Below are 17900 nucleotides of genomic sequence, written 5' to 3'. Positions count from 1 at the left end.
TTGAGTTCTCCTATGCCCAAGCCACTCCCAGTGTCTCAGTCTACTTCCTGTTGCCTGCATAGCAACATGTAGCAACTCCTTCTCCAGCACCATGACTGCCCACATGCCTCTAGGCTCCCCGCCATGATGAGAATAGACTAAACCTCTGAAAGTCTAAGCCACCACCTCACTTAAATGTTTTCCTTTATAAGAATTACTGTGGTCATGGTGTCTCTTCACAGCAAAAGAAACCCTAACTGAGACAACATCCATCTCATTTTATGTGGGTTCTGGGTGTGGAACTCAGGTCCTCATGCTTTTAAGGCTATCTCCCCAGACCATTTGTCTGTGATATGGTCTCATGTAGTCCAGGCTGGCCTCAAGCAGGCTATGTAGCCAAGGATGGCCTTTAAGTCCTAATCTTTCTGTCTTGTGTCACCAAGCCTGGCTTAAACCTCCCATTTTGATGTCCCAACAAGGACTTTAAAATATCTCTCTTTTGCGGGATATTAGTTGAAGGTGGGTTACATTTGTTTATGCTGTGGAACATTTGTTTAATGATGAAAAGATGTATTTCATTCTTTTAGGTTGCATTTGTTTGACTCTGTGAAGCTGTGATTCTTTGCCTGTCTAAAACACGTGATGGTCTACTGAAGAGCTGAACGGCCAATAGCTAGGCAGGAGAAAGGATAGACGGGGCTGGCAGGCAGAGAGAATAAATAGGAGGAGAAATCTGGGAGAAAAAGAAGGAGCAAAATAGAACAAGGAGAGGAGGACCACAGGGGCCAGCTACACAGCAAGCTGTGGAGAAAGAAGCAAAGAAAGGAATATAGAAATAGAGATAAAAGCCCAGAGGCAAAAGACAGATGGGATAATTTAAGTTAAGAAAAGCTGGCTAGAAACAAGCCAAGCTTTAGCTTTAGTCGGGCATTTATAAGAAGGAATAAGACTCCGTGGGTGATTTATTTGGCAGCTGGGTGCCTCAACACCCCCCCCCCTGCCGGCCTAAAAGGGCCAAAAGAGTAAAAAATGTAAAAACAACCAACAACACCTCTCTTCCCTCTTGAAGACTGGCCTGTGGATTCCAAGTGCCTGTCCTGAAATAGCACAGTTGACCAGCCACACTGTGTCCCATCTTGCACCTCTCCTTCCCTGAGCCTACAAGCCTTCCGGCACATTGTTGGAAAGCAGCAAGACTTTATGATTTAAGGAGGAAATAAAAACTCAGATTTAATAGCTCCAAAGTATAATCCCTATTACATACACAGTGGAGTGGCCCGGGCGGGGATGTGCTATTCCGGGCTTCTGGAGCTGGTGACACACTCTCAGGCATCCTAGCTCTCTGCTGGGTTTGTGGACCAAAGCTCAACCAAGTGCAGCTGCCTGAGCCCAGGAGATTGGGCTAGCAAGGAGAAAATGGCTTCCGTTCTTAATGCTACAGACTTTGCCCTCCAGGAGGGAGGCCAAAGAAGCATAGGGCAGGAGCAAACCCAGCATCGATTGGATACTGCTGCTGCCACCACGTGGTCAAAGACATAGGCCCTCTGGTAAGAGACCAACGTCTAAACATGGTGGCCCATCTAAGAGAAGAAATAAGCCTTCGTGGCCTGGCAAAGAATGTGGCCGGCTCCATATTGGGCTCAGGAGTTTCAGGATCCTCTGGCTGCCATTCTCAACCTCCCTAATTCTGTGACTCTTTAATACAGGCCCTCATGATGTGGTGACCCCCAACCATAAAGTTATTTTTGTTGGTACTTCATTAGTGAAATGTTGCTACCATTGTGAATCCTAATGTAAATATCTGATATTTCTGATGATCTTAGGCGACCCCGTGGGAGGGTCCTTCGATCCCCAAAGGGGTTGTGACCCACAGGTTGAGAACCACTGTTCTAGCTCATTCCAGGGAAGATGAGAGAGGGGTCCCAGAAGTACCTCTTCTCCAAAGTCAAAAGCTGGGTCCTCCAGCCCCCAAATATACTTTTCACATTGGTCTAGTGGGGACAGCAAACACAATAGATACTATTGTGGCGTTGATAAGCTCATCAGGAAGCTCACAGTAAGAACTGCTTAGAAAGAAACCGTGCAGCCAGGTGTAGTGGAACGCGCCTTTAATCCCAGCACACAGGAGGAAGAAGCAGGCAAATCTCTGAGTTCAAGGTCTACAGAGAAACCCGATCTCAAAAAAATCAAGAAAACCTGCTGGGTGGTACTGGCACAACCTTAATCTCAACACTTGGGAGGCAGAGACAGGTGGAGCTCTGTGAGTTTGAGGCCAGCCTGGTCTACAGAATGAGTAGTCCCAGGTTAGGTTCCAAAGGCTGCACTGAGAAACTCTGTCTCGAAAAACTAGGAGGAAAAAAAAGCCTCAGGATGTGTGGTTTAGCATTGTTTTTATCTTAGAGTCTGTAGTTGCATTCACTTCCACCCTACAGTGCTCAGAACTGGGTGTAGCTCTGTTCATAGATAGTGTGTCTAAGCTTGCAGGAAGCCCTGGGCTCAATCCCCAGCACTTCATAAACTAGGCTGAGCGGCACACACCTTTAACTCCAGCATTTGTAGTTGAGGATTGGGTCTCCCTCAACTACATGGCAAGATTGAGGTCAGCCAGGGATACATGAGTCCGTGTCTGAGAGAGAAGTGTGGGGGGTGGAGAAAATTTGAGCACTATTTGTCTAAGCTCAATTGCTAATATTTTAAAAATTCATTTTTATGATATGTGCATTGATGTGACGGTATTAGATCCCTTGGAACTGGAGTTACAGACAGTTGTGAGCTGCCATGTGGGTGCTAGGTATTGAACCCAGGTCCTCTGGAAGAGCTCTCAGTGCTCTTAACCACTAAGCCATCTCTCCAGTACCCTCAGTCTCTAATTTTACATCTAAGGAATCTGAAGCTTGAGATGAGGAATGACCAGGATTGCCTGGTCCATCAATAAGTCAGGGGCAGGGGCAGAGACCCAGAACCTAGCCCTTACCACGTGACTGAAACCACATCAAACTCACCTTCATACCCCCTGGGTACGTCTGAACATGAAGACTTTCTTTGCAAGTGGAGTAAATGTCTTTCCTGGGGTTCCCAAGCCAGCCTGGACTCATTCTCGTTCCCAAATACAAATGCCAGTGTGGAACAGCTCCCACCAGGCAGAATGTAAACACTGAGGCTTGTACCCTCTGTACCACCCCCACCCAGGCTGTGCTTTGCTTCCCGAGGTCTCTCCCAGCTTCCCAGCAGGTCCTAAATCTTTCCAGAGACACAGCCCAGCCATCCAGGCAAGGGGTGGGATGAGGGAGGGAGCAGGCAGCAACTCTGCCAAGGACCTAGCCTGTAAGGAGGAGTTGGGAGTAGCGGCTGGCTGGCCGCTGGCAGCCTTGGGAGGCTACCCTGCAAAGCTTGGAGGTCTGCTGGCTGCACACTGGACCTGAAGGACCCACAGACTCGCCATGCTGTGCACACCTCTCAACTGGCACGTATCCTGTGTAGCATTAAGAGAGAGATGAATTCAAGTCCTGGATTGTCACCAACTTCCTAAATGCCCACGGCTGGACATGTCCTCATTCTGACTCTGGTTTGAAGGAGCAGAAACAACGGGCTATCGGGATGCCTCCTGCTCTAAGGTTGGAGTTTGGGGTCTCCGTCTCCACAAGATGGTTGAACAGTCTGGCTGGAACCCTGTCTTCTGCTCGCCCTAACTCATTCCTGCTTGAGCCATAGGTGTGGTCCTCTGGCTACACGTGTCTGCTTTCCAATTGTCCCCCTCCCCCCCCGAATATCTACACTCCAAAGAGGATTTCTCTCCTGTAGCAATTTCAGTACGAACTGCAGGGTCAGACCCTGTGTTCCAGGCCCAGGATCAGACATGGGGGCCCATGCCATTGTCACTGACACCAGCATCTTATCTGGCCTCGAGAGCAACACCACAGGCATCACGGCCTTCTCCATGCCTGCCTGGCAGCTGGCGCTGTGGGCCATAGCCTACCTGGCCCTGGTGCTGGTGGCTGTCATGGGCAACGCCACAGTCATCTGGATCATTCTGGCCCATGAGAGAATGCGTACAGTCACCAACTATTTCATCATCAACCTGGCCCTGGCAGACCTCTGCATGGCAGCCTTCAACGCCACCTTCAACTTTGTCTATGCCAGTCACAACATCTGGTACTTCGGTCGCGCCTTCTGCTATTTCCAGAACCTCTTTCCCATCACAGCCATATTCGTCAGCATCTACTCCATGACTGCCATCGCCGCTGACAGGCAAGAGCGGGCACCAGGGAAGCGGGGTGGGCATCTTGTTGGAGAGCTCAGAGGATTGCCTCCTAGACCTGGTCTGGGTTCATAGCAAGAAGACAGGGGGATACAGAGCCAAAGCAGGGAAAGTGGAGATTAGACACAGAATGACTTTACCCTAGGAGCTTGCTCAAGGTGGGAAGGGACGATGTTCCCAGCGACTTTGGAAGTGTGATTCTTCCTATCTTACTGTCTTTATACAAGGAAATTGTGCAGATTGTTTTTGTATTTGGAAAAAAGTTGAATATTGCATGGGGTTAGAGTGCTGCCTCTGGTTAGATCTATGCTTTTTTTTGGGGGGGGGGGGGGGAGATGTTGCTAGTGTGTATATGGAAGGGTACCAGCCTTTGAGAAATGGGCCTAGGATGGGGTGGAAGAAGTAGCACTGAGACCTTCTGGGGCAGGCAGGCTGGGGTAAAAGAGGAGACTCAAATGCCTGGGGGAGTGGGAATCTGACTAACAGCCAGTATGATGAGATGATTCAAAGACCAAGGAAGTCCAGGAGACGGAGACAGAGCCATGAGACCCTCGGACAAAGAGTACCGATTACAATGATTGGGTAGATGTGAGCTTTCCTTTCTCCCCTCATCCCCCACCACTCCCCAACTTCTCCCAGCAACCTTCCCCCACCGCCTCTCACTGCTGAGCTATCGAGCTATAGCTATCGATGGTTTTCTGTGGGGTTCTCTGGGGATTTCCTTTGAGGCAATGTTTTCAAAACATTTTTTTTTCTTTGACAATGTTTTAAAAGTGAGAAGTTTGGGGCTGTGGATGTAGCTCTGTTGGCAGCATGCTTGCTTAGTGTGTTTGGCGCTATGGCTGTGATCCCCGGCACTGCATAAATCAGATATAAGATGGTGGTGCACGCCACCATCTGCAATTCCCACACTTGGAGGTAGCAGGAGGAGGGCCAGAGGCCCAAGTCATCCTAAGCTCCAAAGACAGTTGTCTCACACACACACACAAAATTTTTGAATACCATTCATTAGGTACAGCTTCTGTCTTTACACCCAAGAGAACTGGGGAATCAGGATAAGTGGGGCTAGTTAAGGTCATCCAGTGAGTCAGGGCAGAGCCAGGGCCCTCTGGGCAGTGGGTTCAGGAGAAGTCTTTCCAAATTGGGCTGGTGCCTGCTGAACATCCCTCCCTCCTCCCTGGGTCTGTCTGAATGTCCCCTAAGGATTTCTTTTGTCATGCAGCAAATTTGGGGTGCTTCCTCTGTATTGGGCACAGTTCCAGGTTTGGGGGAACCTCCACTGATGCGGGGGGATAAACAGTGTTAGCACATGAGGTCTTAGAGCCTCCACCTCAGAGGGAGGCTGGACCACAGGAAACTAGGTGGAAGCCAGGGAGCCTGGAAGGCAAGCAGGAGGGTAATGACCGGTGGCCGAGCAGGGCTCTGAGCAAGCTGGCAGCAGCTGAGACTCGCAATTCCTTTCTCCACGCCTTTTTAAAATTTTTTTTTATCACATTGGTTTGTTTGGTGTGTGTGTGTGTACACGTGCTAGCATGCACACTTCTCACAATACCCCTGGGAATGTCAGAGGACAACTTGTAGGACTCAGTTTTTAACTTCTACCTTTTGTGGGTTCTGGGGATTGAACTTGGGTCCTCAGGCTTCACATCAAGCCCCTTTACCTACTGAGCCCTCTCATTGGCCCCCTTTCTCACTTTCTTCACTCAGCAAATATATACTCAGTGTGTGCCGTGTAAGTATTGTTCTGGGGTTTAGGTGGGGGAAACCCATGTAAATGTTCCTGCTAGGGTAAGGATTTAAATCCTAAACACACGAATAAATAAACTGTAATTGTATTTGAGGCCATGAGTGTTGCAAACAAATATTGGCTAAAGGGGGCTCTCTTGGCACCAAGATGTGCTGGGAGGAATAGTCTACACTCAGTGATTCTCAACCTTCCTAACGCTGCGACCCTTTAATACAATTCCCCATGTTGTGGTGACCCCCTAACCATAAAATTATTTTTGCTGCTGATTCATAACTGTAAATTTGCTACTGTTATGAATTGTAAATATTTTTAGAGACAAGTTTGTCCAAGGAGTCAAGACCCACAGGTTGGGAACCACTGGGCTACGGGCTTAAATGAACATGGATGGACCCATTGGGAGGTTGGGATCCGAGCAACGATGAGTAGATTAGGGCAGCCTGGAGAATTCTAGAGACAAACATTCCAAGCAATGGATAAGGTGGTAAGGTTCTCAGGGCTCAGTCTTAACACCCAGGATGCCCCAGTGTGGACTCCTCTATCTCAACAAACGGGAAACATGCAACTCCGTGCCACAGCCTACAGTTCCTACCTTGTCTCAAAGCTCAGGTTCATCCTAGAGAGGGAGGGCCAGGCATTGCCCACCAAAGCCCTCTCTGATGAATTTAAAACAATGAATTCATAGGACTGTTCTCTTTCCTGTGCGCATGTATCCCTTCCTCCATACGACAGCCTACATGCAAGAATGACCCCATTTTCATGGAGCTGGAAATGGAAGGTCTAGAAAGCTAATGCTCTTTGTTCAAGATCTTGTCAGGAAGTAGTGGAGACAGGATTCGAACCCAGATCAGCCTGATTCTAAACTCCCAGGACCTTACCCTCTGCTAATGGGGCATGAGCCACCCTATAGCTGGCCCTCATATTAAAATGTTTTTCTAGGCCAGGGGTGGGGGCACACGTCTTTAATCACAGCACTCAGGAGGCAGAGGCAGCTCTGCCGGTGAAGAACTTGCAGTGTGAGCATGAACACCTGAATTCCATCCATGCTAGCACAAACTTGTAATCCCAGAGCAGGAGAGGTTAGAGATGGGAGGATTCCCAGTGCTTGATGGACAGTCAGTGTCTCAGGTAGGGTTCCTATTGCTATGAAGAGACACTATGACCATGGCAACTCTATAAGGAAACCGCTTAAGGAGGTGATGGCTGACAGTTCAGAGGTTCACTCCATTATCATAGTAGGGTGTTGGGGAATATTGTTTTCATGTGTGTGACTGTTGTTTACGCTGCGTTTGTTTAACTCTGTGAAGCTGTGTTACTGTGCCTGTCTAAAACACCTGATGGTCCTAATAAAGAGATGAATGGCCAATAGCGAGGCAGGAGCAAGGATAGGCATGCTGGCAGGGAGAGAGGATAAACAGAAGGAGACCTGAGATCAAGGAGAGGAGGACACCAGGGATCAGTGACATAGCAAGCTACAGAGAAAGAAGCAAAGAAAGGTATACAGAAATTGAGAAAGATAAAAACCCAGGGGCAAAAGGTACTTGTGTAATTTAAGGTTAAGAAAAGCTGACAAGAAACAAGCCAAGCTTAGGCTGGGCATTCATAACTAGGAATAAGCCTCCTTGTGTGATTTATTTGGGAACTTGGGTGGTGGACCCCTCAAAAAGCCTAAAGAGTAACACATTCCGCAACTGCGGGGAGCATGGCAGTTGGGAATATGGCAGTGTTCAGGCAGACATGGTCCTAGAGAAGGAGCTGAGGATTCTACATCTTGATCCAAAGGCAATAGGAAGTGAACTGAGATACTGGGTGTGGCTTGAACATATATGAGACCTCAAAGCCACACTTCCTCCAATAAAGCCACACCTACCCTAACAAAGCCACACCTCCCAATAGTGCTTCCCCCTCTGAGTTTATGGGAACCAATTACATTCAAATTACTACAGTCAGCCTAGCCCAACTAGTGAGTTCCAGACCATCAAGAGACCCTGTCTCAAAAATCAAGGAAGATAGTATCTTGAGGAAAAACCCCCAAAGTCGGTCTCTGGACTCTATACAGTATATACACTTGTACAAATACCTGCATGGAGGCAAATATTTCAACTTGGCATGGTGGTGCATGGCTTAGCACTTGGGAGATAGAGATGAAAGAATTGGAAATTCAAGGTCATCCTCAGCTACATAGAGAGTATGAGACCAGCCTGGGCTACATGAGACCCTGCCTCAAAATTCAAATGAACTGCTGGGTACGGTGGTGTTTGCCTTTGATCCAAGCACTCAAGAGGCAGAAGCAAGCAAACCTCTGTGAGCCGGAGGCCAGTCAGGGCTATGTAGTAAGACTATGTTTCAAAAAGAAATAAGCTAATCTTACTGTAATGAAGAGTTTGTGTTCTTCATTGTGACCCATGGAGTCGCCAATCTAATCCTGCTCTGATCTCTGCTAAAAGGGAACCAAGCCTTAGGTTAGGGTGCATATTAGGAAGATGGGTTTCAGCCTTGGAGAATGGTGCCTTTGGGTCCTCTAGCCTTTGAGAAACAGGCAGTGAGCCTTCCTCGGTTGGGCCCTAGGCTGATGAAGCCTGAGCCCCCACTAAGTCCAGGGTGCTCCCTGTGTGGGTCCTGAAGAACAGGGAACAGAGCAATTCAGGAGTAGACAGCTGAGACCAACCAGGATTCAAAGTCAGCGTTGCTCTGTCTCCTGGAGTGGAAAATGGAGATGACGCTCACCATCCAGACCACTGCACTTCCCCAGACATAGGGCTCAACAGCAACCCAAGTCCCTGCGTTGCCCTGCAGAGAGACATCAGCAGAGCCTGTTCTGGACAGCTTCATCAAGAAGGTGGTCTATGACCTCAGCGAGTGCTGGCAGGAAGGAGGAGCTTCTGAAGGGGAGGGGAGGAAAGCCCCCGTGCGGGCTCTTCCAGGGCGTCTTTGTTAAGGTTTCCATTGCTGTCATAAAGAACCAAGACCAAAAGCAACTTGGGAAGGAAGGGACTTATTTCATTTTCTACTTCCAGGTAACAGTTCATGAGGAAGTCAGGGCAGGAACCTGGAGGCAGGGACTGTAGCAGAAGCCATAGAGAAATGTTTCTTACTGACTTGCTTCCTGTGCTGTAGCGTGAATTCTAATTGGTATTAATAATAAAAACTCAGAGTCAGATATTAGGGACAAAAGCTGAGTGATCGGAGAAGGAGAGCAACCTGCCACTAGGGAGTTCTCACCTCTACCAATGCTCCGACCTAAAGGGTGATCCTGTCCTCAGACTGCGCTCTCTGACTGACTACCTAGGCTGACTGAGCTCCTGTCTTCTCCTGCCTTATATTTCTCTCTTTGCCCACCCACATCGCTCCTGTCTCCACCCCCCCCAAGTACTGGGATCACCTTTGTGTGAGTTCTGTTTCTCTTTTAGACAGACTCACCTTTAAGTAGCCCAGGGTGGCCTTGAACTCCCAGAAATTCCTCTACCTCTGTCTCCAGAGCCCTGGGATTAAAGTGTGCACCACCACTCCCTGGCCTCTAGTGGCTTAGCTCTGTGCTCTGATCTTCAGGCACGCTTTATTTCTTAAACCGCAAACAAAACATCACTACACTGTGCCTTGCTCAGCTTGCTCTCTTACACAGCACGGAACTGCCTAATCACGGGTGACACCATGAGCTTGACCCCTACCCCCAAAGCATCAAACATTAAACAAGAAAAGGTCCCCCAGGCTTGTTCACAGGGCAATCTGGTGGGGGCACTTTCTCAACTGAGGTTCCTTCTCAAATGACTTTAGCTGTGTCAGGTTGAACAAACAAATAAACAACATCAAAAACTAACTAAGACACAGGGAAAACTGTGAGAGCGGACTGAACCAAGCATTGGCAATGTGCAGAGTCTAAAGCAGTGGTTCTCAGCCTTCCTAGTGTTTTTAATACAGTTCCTCATTTTATGGTAACCCCCCCAACCATAAAATTATTTTCATTATTACTTTGTAACTATAATTTTGCCACTTTTATGAATTGTGATGTAAATATCTGATATGCAGAATATCTGATGTGTGACCCCTGTGGGGGTCGTGACCCACAGGCCAAGAACTGCTGGAAAGATTCATGCCTGCAGGATTCAGCTTGTGCCTGCACAAGTCTGCAGAACGGGTTCAGGTGGTAGAATGCATGCCTAGCAGCTTGAAGTCCTGGATTCTATCCCCAGTGCTGCATAAATCAAGCATGGCAATCCATACCTGTAATTCACTACACTCAAGAGGATCAGGAGTTCAAGGTTATCCTCAGCTTTATAGCAAGTTCAAGGCCAGCCTGGGCTACATGAGACTTTGTCTCAAAGAAAAATAAAATGTTTGCTCATCCTCAGACACAATCGTCTGTGTCCTATGGCACCTATGGTGAGTGGTCACTGAATGGGACCCTGTGTGTGTCAGATACAGCTACTGCTGCAGAAAGTTCCAGAGGGCATCACTGGTTTGGTTTTTGTCTGGAAAATGCTTGTACCATAAAGAGTGGTGGGAAGCTGGCTTGGGAACGAGAATACACACACTCAAGTCAGGCTGCGCTTCAGGCTAGTGCTGGACTGTACCCTGCTCTGGGTTGGATCATAGTCTGACTGGCCAAGGGCCTGTCCACGCCCAGGGGGAGGCAGTAGAATGGGTTCCTGGGCTAGATTCTGGGGTACTAGCATGCTATGGCTGGAGACAGTCACTACCTCCCCATCACCACCTCTGCAGATTGGATGGGATTCCAGCATCTGCCTACAGGGCAGCTGTGTGAACAGGGAGATGCTGGCCTGAACAGCAAGGTAAGGGGAGGATGTCAGCTGATGTTGTGATCTGCTTGTAGGTACATGGCCATCGTCCATCCCTTCCAGCCACGGCTCTCCGCCCCCAGCACCAAGGCGGTTATCGCTGGCATCTGGCTGGTAGCCCTGGCTCTCGCCTCTCCCCAGTGCTTCTACTCCACCATCACCGTGGACCAGGGGGCCACCAAGTGTGTGGTGGCCTGGCCCAATAACAACGGAGACAAGATGCTTCTTCTGTAAGCCCCACGCCAGGGATGAGGGTGGGCATACATGTGCTTGTATGTTGATTCACGTCTGTGTGTAGCATGTGCCTAGAGATATTCGCACTATTCTGCAGGTATATGTGTGATCATGTGAGTTCAGGTTTATCCTGAATCTCCTTGACTGCCAGCAAGGAGCTGGAGGTGTGGCTTATCGGTATGGGGGTGTGTCTTAGTGGTATGGGGGTGTGTCTTAGCGGTACGGAGTGTGACTCAGTGGTAGACTGCTTGTCTCGCATCCAGGGAAACCTTAAATTCAATCCCCAGAACCCCATAAGCTGAGAGTGGTGATACACACCGATAATTCCAGCACTTGGAAGAGAGAGGTAGGAGGATCATAAATTCAAGGTCATCCTCAGCTCACAGCATGCTCAAGACAAGCGTGGTCTCTAGGAGGCTGTTTTAAAACAAAACAAAACAAAACAAAGTTAACAGTGAGGCTACGCCACAACAAACCATTGTAGGTGGAAAATACCCAGTGTCAAGTGTGGGAAATGCCCTCATAACTGTGACCTGGTGGCTAACTAGAGGTGACACTCACTGCCACTGCTCAGTTTCTTCATAGAAAAGCAAATGGAAAGGTAAGAATTTAAGGTGTGGTTTCTGCTGAGTGAGTGTTTTATTTCCATCACCAGACAGTCAAGTAGGGGACCATCTATATGAAAAGCAATGCCAAGTACCAGGCCTGTTAGAAGCATTTCATATATACTGATACTGTTAATTCTCCTAATGTTATGGAGCAAATATGGCTCATATTTTGTGTATTTATTTTAAACAATGCTGACCTTGATGTCACCACACCTGCTTCATGTGGTACAGGGGATGCAAGGGCCCGTGTGTGCTAGGCTAGCATCCTATCAGCTAAGCTACATTCCCCTGCCACCTCTTGTATGTAGCCTAGGCTGACCGGGAACTCTGACCCTCCAGCCTCCATCTCGCAAGTCACCACGACCACTACATGTATTGTATCCTTCCATCTTGGTGGTAGAGAAACTGTGTTACATGACGTGCCCCAGACAACCCAGTGAATGGGAAAGCAGGGGAACCAAACGCGGGCCAAACTGCCTTGGAGCCTGATTGCTCAGCCTGCCTGCCACCTCACTCAGGATGAACATGGACCATGTGTGTCTGCAGATGGAGTGCGTGGCTCTGCAGGTCACACACGCGCTGCCACTGGTGTCTGTAGGTAGGCCAGTGTTAGATGTGTTTGTGGAGTCTGTACGGAAGTCAATGCCAGGTAGTTATGACAGCCTACCTGTAATCTCAGGAGGTGGAGACGGTGATATAGAGCAAGGTCAGCTGGACTAGCCACGTCAGAGAGCTCTCCAAGGGAGAGACCCTGCTTCAATATATATTAGGAAAGAGGGCTCAAGGAAGACTTACACACATACACACACACACACACATGTGCATACATGCATGCATAGATAGCCCCACGTGTACCTACTCACATACAGATATGCACACACATGCATACATGCCTACACACACACACACACATTGTTTAAAAAAAGAAGTCACATGGTAGAAGGGGACTCTCAGACCCATTCCTTGTTGCTTCAAGGACCACCGCCCACCCCCACCTGCCTGGGAGTCAGGGGAACTGTGGCTTATTCAGGAGATCCTGACACCCTCAGAAAAATGGAGCCAGTGACACGTCTCTGGCATAGTGCCTTCCTCAGAGGAAATAGTGGGCTTCAGTACAACCCAGGAATCCTCCCTGGGGACTCAGAAGGCGCAGCGCTGGCTGGGTCTGGCTCAAAGGTCTTTGCCCGATGCCGCCGTGTACCCAGGCAGTGTTGAGGAGCAGGACGCAGAGGACCAGTAGCTATCAGGGCGGCAGTCTCCGCTGCTCATCTCTGAATAAGGCTTTTACTACACGGTAGCTCCTGAATTATCACGTCTGCTCTACTTTATGTATCTATTCATGTGCACACATGTTCATTCCTGCACTCACCACATAGCTATACACACACAGATGATTCTGGGAGAAAACATACGTTGTGAACGGGGCGGGAGGGTTGACCTTTGTGCTTGATGGCATTTGTGTGAAGCAGGGTCTCATATAGCGCAGCCTGGCCTCTGATTCGCTGTGAACAGAGGAATAACCTTAAACTCCCCCATCTTCCTGCTTCCATACCTGTGCTGATGGGATTTCGGGCATGTGCCAGCACACCTAGTTTAGAGTATATATATATTTATATATATATATATATATATATATATATATATATATATATATATATATATTGTAAGGTTTCTTTTTTTAGAACATGGGGCACGGGGTGGGGGGCAGAGTTTGAGCACTCTACGGCCACTCTCTCATCTACACGTGGCTTCCAGGGATCCACTTCAGGTCATCATCGGGCTTGGCAGCAAGCCCGGATTCCCACAGAGCCGTCTCCCCGGCGCCGGTGTTTTATTTTATACGTTAAACAAACATAAAATTGCATTAGCTTCTCCTTTTCCCCCCACCCTTTTAGCCTTTTCAGTAACACAGAACTGGGGCTGATGCCGGTGACATTTTGTGAGAAAAGCCCCTCTTTGGCACATATACTAGCCAATGTTGCTTAATTTTTCTTTAAATCAAACAAAACCGAGGGTGGGGCTTCAAGGGTGGGGGTCCGTGGGGTTCACGGACCTTAAGCGTGGGCGAGCCTGGGTGGATCTGGCCGCCTGCTGCCCACCCAGGTCCATGGCTCTCTCTCCGTTCAGGTATCATCTGGTGGTGTTTGTCCTCATCTACTTCCTACCCCTCGTGGTGATGTTCGTGGCTTACAGTGTCATTGGCCTCACGCTGTGGAAACGCGCGGTCCCCAGACACCAGGCTCACGGCGCCAACCTGCGCCATCTGCAGGCCAAGAAGAAGGTGAGAAGGGGATCAGAGAGGGCGGGACCTCCTGGAGTCACCTGGGCCCCAAGCCTGCCCGCTAGGGGGCAGCGGGGAGCAAACAATCCAGGTCACTCAGCGCTACAGACCTCTGCCGTCTGGAGACAATGCTGGACCGAGTTTTTTGTGTTCTAAAAGTTTCACCATAGCAAGCAGCGGGGTACTTAGGGTACTTAGGACACTTAGTGTCCCTTCCACTGAGAAGTTGGTCTCCAGTTGCGATCTTCAACTTGCCTTCTGGTCCTCAGGAGTGCTGGACAATGAGGAGTGTGCCTGTAAATTCCAGGCGAGTGAGGTGCCCCGAAGGGCTCAGGAACCTGGCCTCTAGGGAGAGGATGGGTCAGGTTGGAACATCACTGCCTACATAGAAGCGCTAAAGTAGACAAAGATCCCAGGGAAGGGTGGCTGGGGTCCCAGAGCTTTGACCTCCTAAGAGAGGCACAGGATGAAGAGGTGACCCGTGGGAGAGAATCCTGGGAGAGTGGACCACAGAACGGGGCTGCTAGACTTGAGGATTTCAATGGAAGGACAGCAGTGAGCACCGAGAAACTAGCCTGTGGGAAAGCCATGAGGTGGTGGGCTCTGGAGCATGCGGCAAATTCACATTCCAGCGGATGGAGGGCAGAGAGGTAGACGGGCTCTGACTATAGAAGGTTGTCAAGGCCAGGATTGAGGGGTACCCTGCACTCCCAGGAGGGGTGACTTGGGACTGAGGAGCCAAGGACTGACCCGAACCTCTCCCTGACCAGTTTGTGAAGGCCATGGTACTGGTGGTGCTGACATTTGCCATCTGCTGGCTGCCCTACCACCTCTACTTCATCCTGGGCAGCTTCCAAGAGGACATCTACTACCACAAGTTCATCCAGCATGTCTACCTGGCCCTCTTCTGGCTAGCCATGAGCTCCACCATGTACAATCCCATCATTTACTGCTGCCTCAACCACAGGTGAGTGCCACCCTGGCTCTGCCCCTTTTATTCCCACATAGGAATGCTGCCCCCTTCAGGTCAGCCCACAGCACAATGCTCCCTGTGGCCTGGATCTAGCCTGAGTCCCATCTCCTTCCCAAAGCCTTGTCCTTTGCCGGGCCATGGTGCCTGTGTTCTTCTCTGTCCTTCTGTCTCTTCTGGGGTCTGCATCAGGGACAAGGGAGAGGGCAGAAGTCAGGATCAGAGAGATGGAGGGAAGGAGGGAGCAGGGAGAGGCAGAAGGACAGAATGAGAGGAAGGAAGAGCTGGGACAAAGAGGTAGCACTGCCTCGGAGCTAGTGTTTTTTCTTTTTAATGTTGTGTGTGTGTGCCTGTGTGCAAATGAGTGTATGCCATGGCACATGTGTTTGGGGGTCAGAGGACAATTTGCAGTAGCTACCTCTCTTTCTACCATGTGGGTTTCTGCGATAGAACTCGGCTTGCTAGGCTTGGCAGCAGGTGCCTCTCCCCACTGTACCATCTCGCCAGCTCAAAGAGCTGGCATTTCTAAGAGCTTCATCTTAAGGATGCACGTAGTCTAGGTGGGCAGGTTGTCTAAAGAGAATGGGGCTGGGCTGGGGAATCACATATTTCTTGCCACCCCATCCCCCAGGATGTGACCTGGGAAGGAGGGGCTGGGATCTTATCTTACTCCTGCCCCTGGTGCTCCTAAGGTCCTAGAGTCTGGGATACGCTGGCACCTGATCTGGGTCTCTTAGAAACGGAAGAGGTGGTAAGCCAGACAGAATCCGAGTCCCAGGAGCCCTGTGCAGAGAGTGAGCCTTCTATCCTGGGAGGGGGCAGGCAAGAGGGCATGAGAGGTAGACACTGCATCAGCTCAGTCTGCTGGATGGATGTGAGCAACATGGACCCTGGGGCCTCTTTGTTCATAACTTTTATCAGCCGTCTATGCAGGTGCCCAGGCTCCCACGGAGGTCTTTGTTACTTAGTTGACTCACTCACCTGGGGCAGGCTCTGTGAGTGCTTACTGGGTGCCTAGAATCTTTAGCTCCAAGAGGTAAGTAGATAAGAGAGAAAAGGGAGTCTCCCATTATACAGATAGGGAAACGGAGCCTAAGGGTGGATCCTCCTAACCCCTGCACAGGCAATGGCTCCGGGATTTGGAATTCCGTGCATCTCCAATGCTTCCCCCTCACGCATCTTGTTCATGAGATGGATGTGAGAACCTGGAGAATGCCCTGTCTTATCAGGGAGAGACACACACCCCCAGCACCCCATGCCTGTGTGAATGTCACTCTCCTGTGTCCTGGTCACATCCGATGTTGTGACCATATTCAGTCCTGGAAGCTTCTGAAGTAGCTTCTGTGCTGTTCTGTAATGACATTATCACAGAGATCCGGTGTTCTGGCCTGGCCTCTCCGCTCAGAAAACACTCACTAAGTGGCTCCAGGTGCCCAGCACTTTTCCAGCCCCAGGAGGTGAGGAGAGAGCAGAAGCAAAGGTTTTTTTTAAAATATATTTTTAATATTTACTTATTTATTATGTATATAATATTCAGTCTGTGTGTATGCCTGAAGGCCAGAAGAGGGCACCAGACCTCATTACAGATGGTTGTGAGCCACCATGTGGTTGCTGGGAATTGAACTCACGACCTTTGGAAGAGCAAGCAATGCTCTTAACCACTGAGCCATTTCTTCAGCCCGCAAAGATTTTTTTTTCTTTGCAAAAGCTGATGGCCTAGACATCACGTAGCAGGCTAACGTAATGTGTGAGTGTGGGCAGGACGTGCCGACGGACTTCACCACTGGGCAGGGGGCTGCAGCTTACATTGGAGCAAAAGCTGGAGTGGCTGACTCTGCCCGGCGGCCTGAGCAAGAATTCCACACAGAAGGAACACCCAAATCAACAGCCCTGTGGTCAAGGTCGGCGCTTGATCTGGTGCTTCAGCTGGGAGAGTTCTATAAGGCATTGAGGCAGAGACCTGGGAGACAGGTGCTCTGCTTTACCTTTCAAAAGAACCAGCCCTGGGGGCCAGATAAGTGGCTCAGGGGTTAAGAGCACTGACTGCTGTTGTTTTATCGAAATTTATATCTTATGATTTTTACTAATAAAGTGACTCTTCACACCCCTCAGGTTTCGCTCTGGATTCAGGCTGGCTTTCCGGTGCTGCCCCTGGGTCACACCGACGGAGGAAGACCGACTGGAGCTGACTCGCACGCCATCGCTCTCGAGGAGAGTCAACAGGTGTCACACGAAAGAGACCTTGTTCATGGCTGCTGACGTGACCCACTCCGAGGCTACCAACGGGCAGGTTGGGAGTCCCCAAGATGGGGAAACTGCTGGACTCTGAAGTCTTGAGCCTGTCTATAGGGCCAGGCTTAGTCCCTTTGAGAAGCCCCAATGTCATAGTTTGTCCGACACTCTATTCTTCAACACGCTAATAGAAAAACAAGATGGTGTCTGGAGCTCCAAAGGCAATGCTAATACAAAGATCTCAGAGCTCACACACCCCCTTAAGCATTCCAGGGATGGAGGAAGGAGCCAGGAAGACTGGGAGCCAACACTTGACCAATCCAGGAGCTGCAAAGCAAAATGTCTCCCTGGAATATAAAGAAGGATGGGAAAAAACTGGATCCTGTTAAAGATAGTTGTGCTTGTCATGAGAAGAGGCGGGTGAGGGGATGGCAAGATGACTCAGTGAGATACTAAAGGCACTCGCTGCTAAGCCTGGTGACCTGAGTTCAATTCCTTGATCCCACGTGGAAGGAAAGAAGCAACTCCTACAAGTTGTCCTCTGACCTCCCCAAGTGTATATGTGAACGCATGCACACACACACACAATGTTAAAAAAGAAAAAAGGGGGCGTACTTGCTGGGCAGTGGTGGCGCACGCCTTTCATCCCAGCACTCAGGAGGCAGAGGTGGGCAGATCTCTATGAGTTTGAGGCCAGACTGGTCTACAGAGGGAGTTTTCTAGGTCAACCAGGGTGACAGAGAAACCCTATCTTGAAAAAAGAAAAAAAAAGAGGGGCATTCAGTGTTAGGGTCACAG

General features: G+C 49.6%; 1 protein-coding gene across 1 annotated transcript; it reads left to right on the top strand.

The window, feature by feature from the left end:
* Positions 1–3302: 3302 nt before the first annotated feature.
* Tacr2 (tachykinin receptor 2) lies at positions 3303–17690 on the top strand. Its single transcript, XM_041656230.1, has 5 exons — positions 3303–4227; positions 10813–11007; positions 13747–13900; positions 14671–14867; positions 16983–17690. Exons 1-5 carry the CDS (start codon positions 3836–3838, stop codon positions 17197–17199), a joined length of 1155 nt encoding a protein of 384 aa, XP_041512164.1. The 5' UTR covers positions 3303–3835; the 3' UTR covers positions 17200–17690.
* The last annotated feature ends 210 nt before the right edge of the window (positions 17691–17900 follow it).

This window comes from Microtus oregoni, unplaced genomic scaffold, assembly GCF_018167655.1.
Source record: "Microtus oregoni isolate MIOR12 unplaced genomic scaffold, Mior012 000007F_ref0000211, whole genome shotgun sequence".
Lineage (NCBI taxonomy): Eukaryota > Metazoa > Chordata > Mammalia > Rodentia > Cricetidae > Microtus > Microtus oregoni.
Note: the sequence above shows the minus strand (reverse complement) of the source record. Positions and strands in the feature narration are given on the sequence as shown.

Excerpts from the sequence above, each read along its gene's own strand:
- Tacr2 (XM_041656230.1), top strand. The coding sequence starts at position 3,836 with ATGGGGGCCCATGCCATTGTCACTGACACCAGCATCTTATCTGGCCTC. Across the intron at positions 4,228-10,812 it reads ACTGCCATCGCCGCTGACAG|GTACATGGCCATCGTCCATC; the intron begins GCAAGAGCGGGC and ends ATCTGCTTGTAG. Across the intron at positions 13,901-14,670 it reads ATCTGCAGGCCAAGAAGAAG|TTTGTGAAGGCCATGGTACT; the intron begins GTGAGAAGGGGA and ends CTCCCTGACCAG.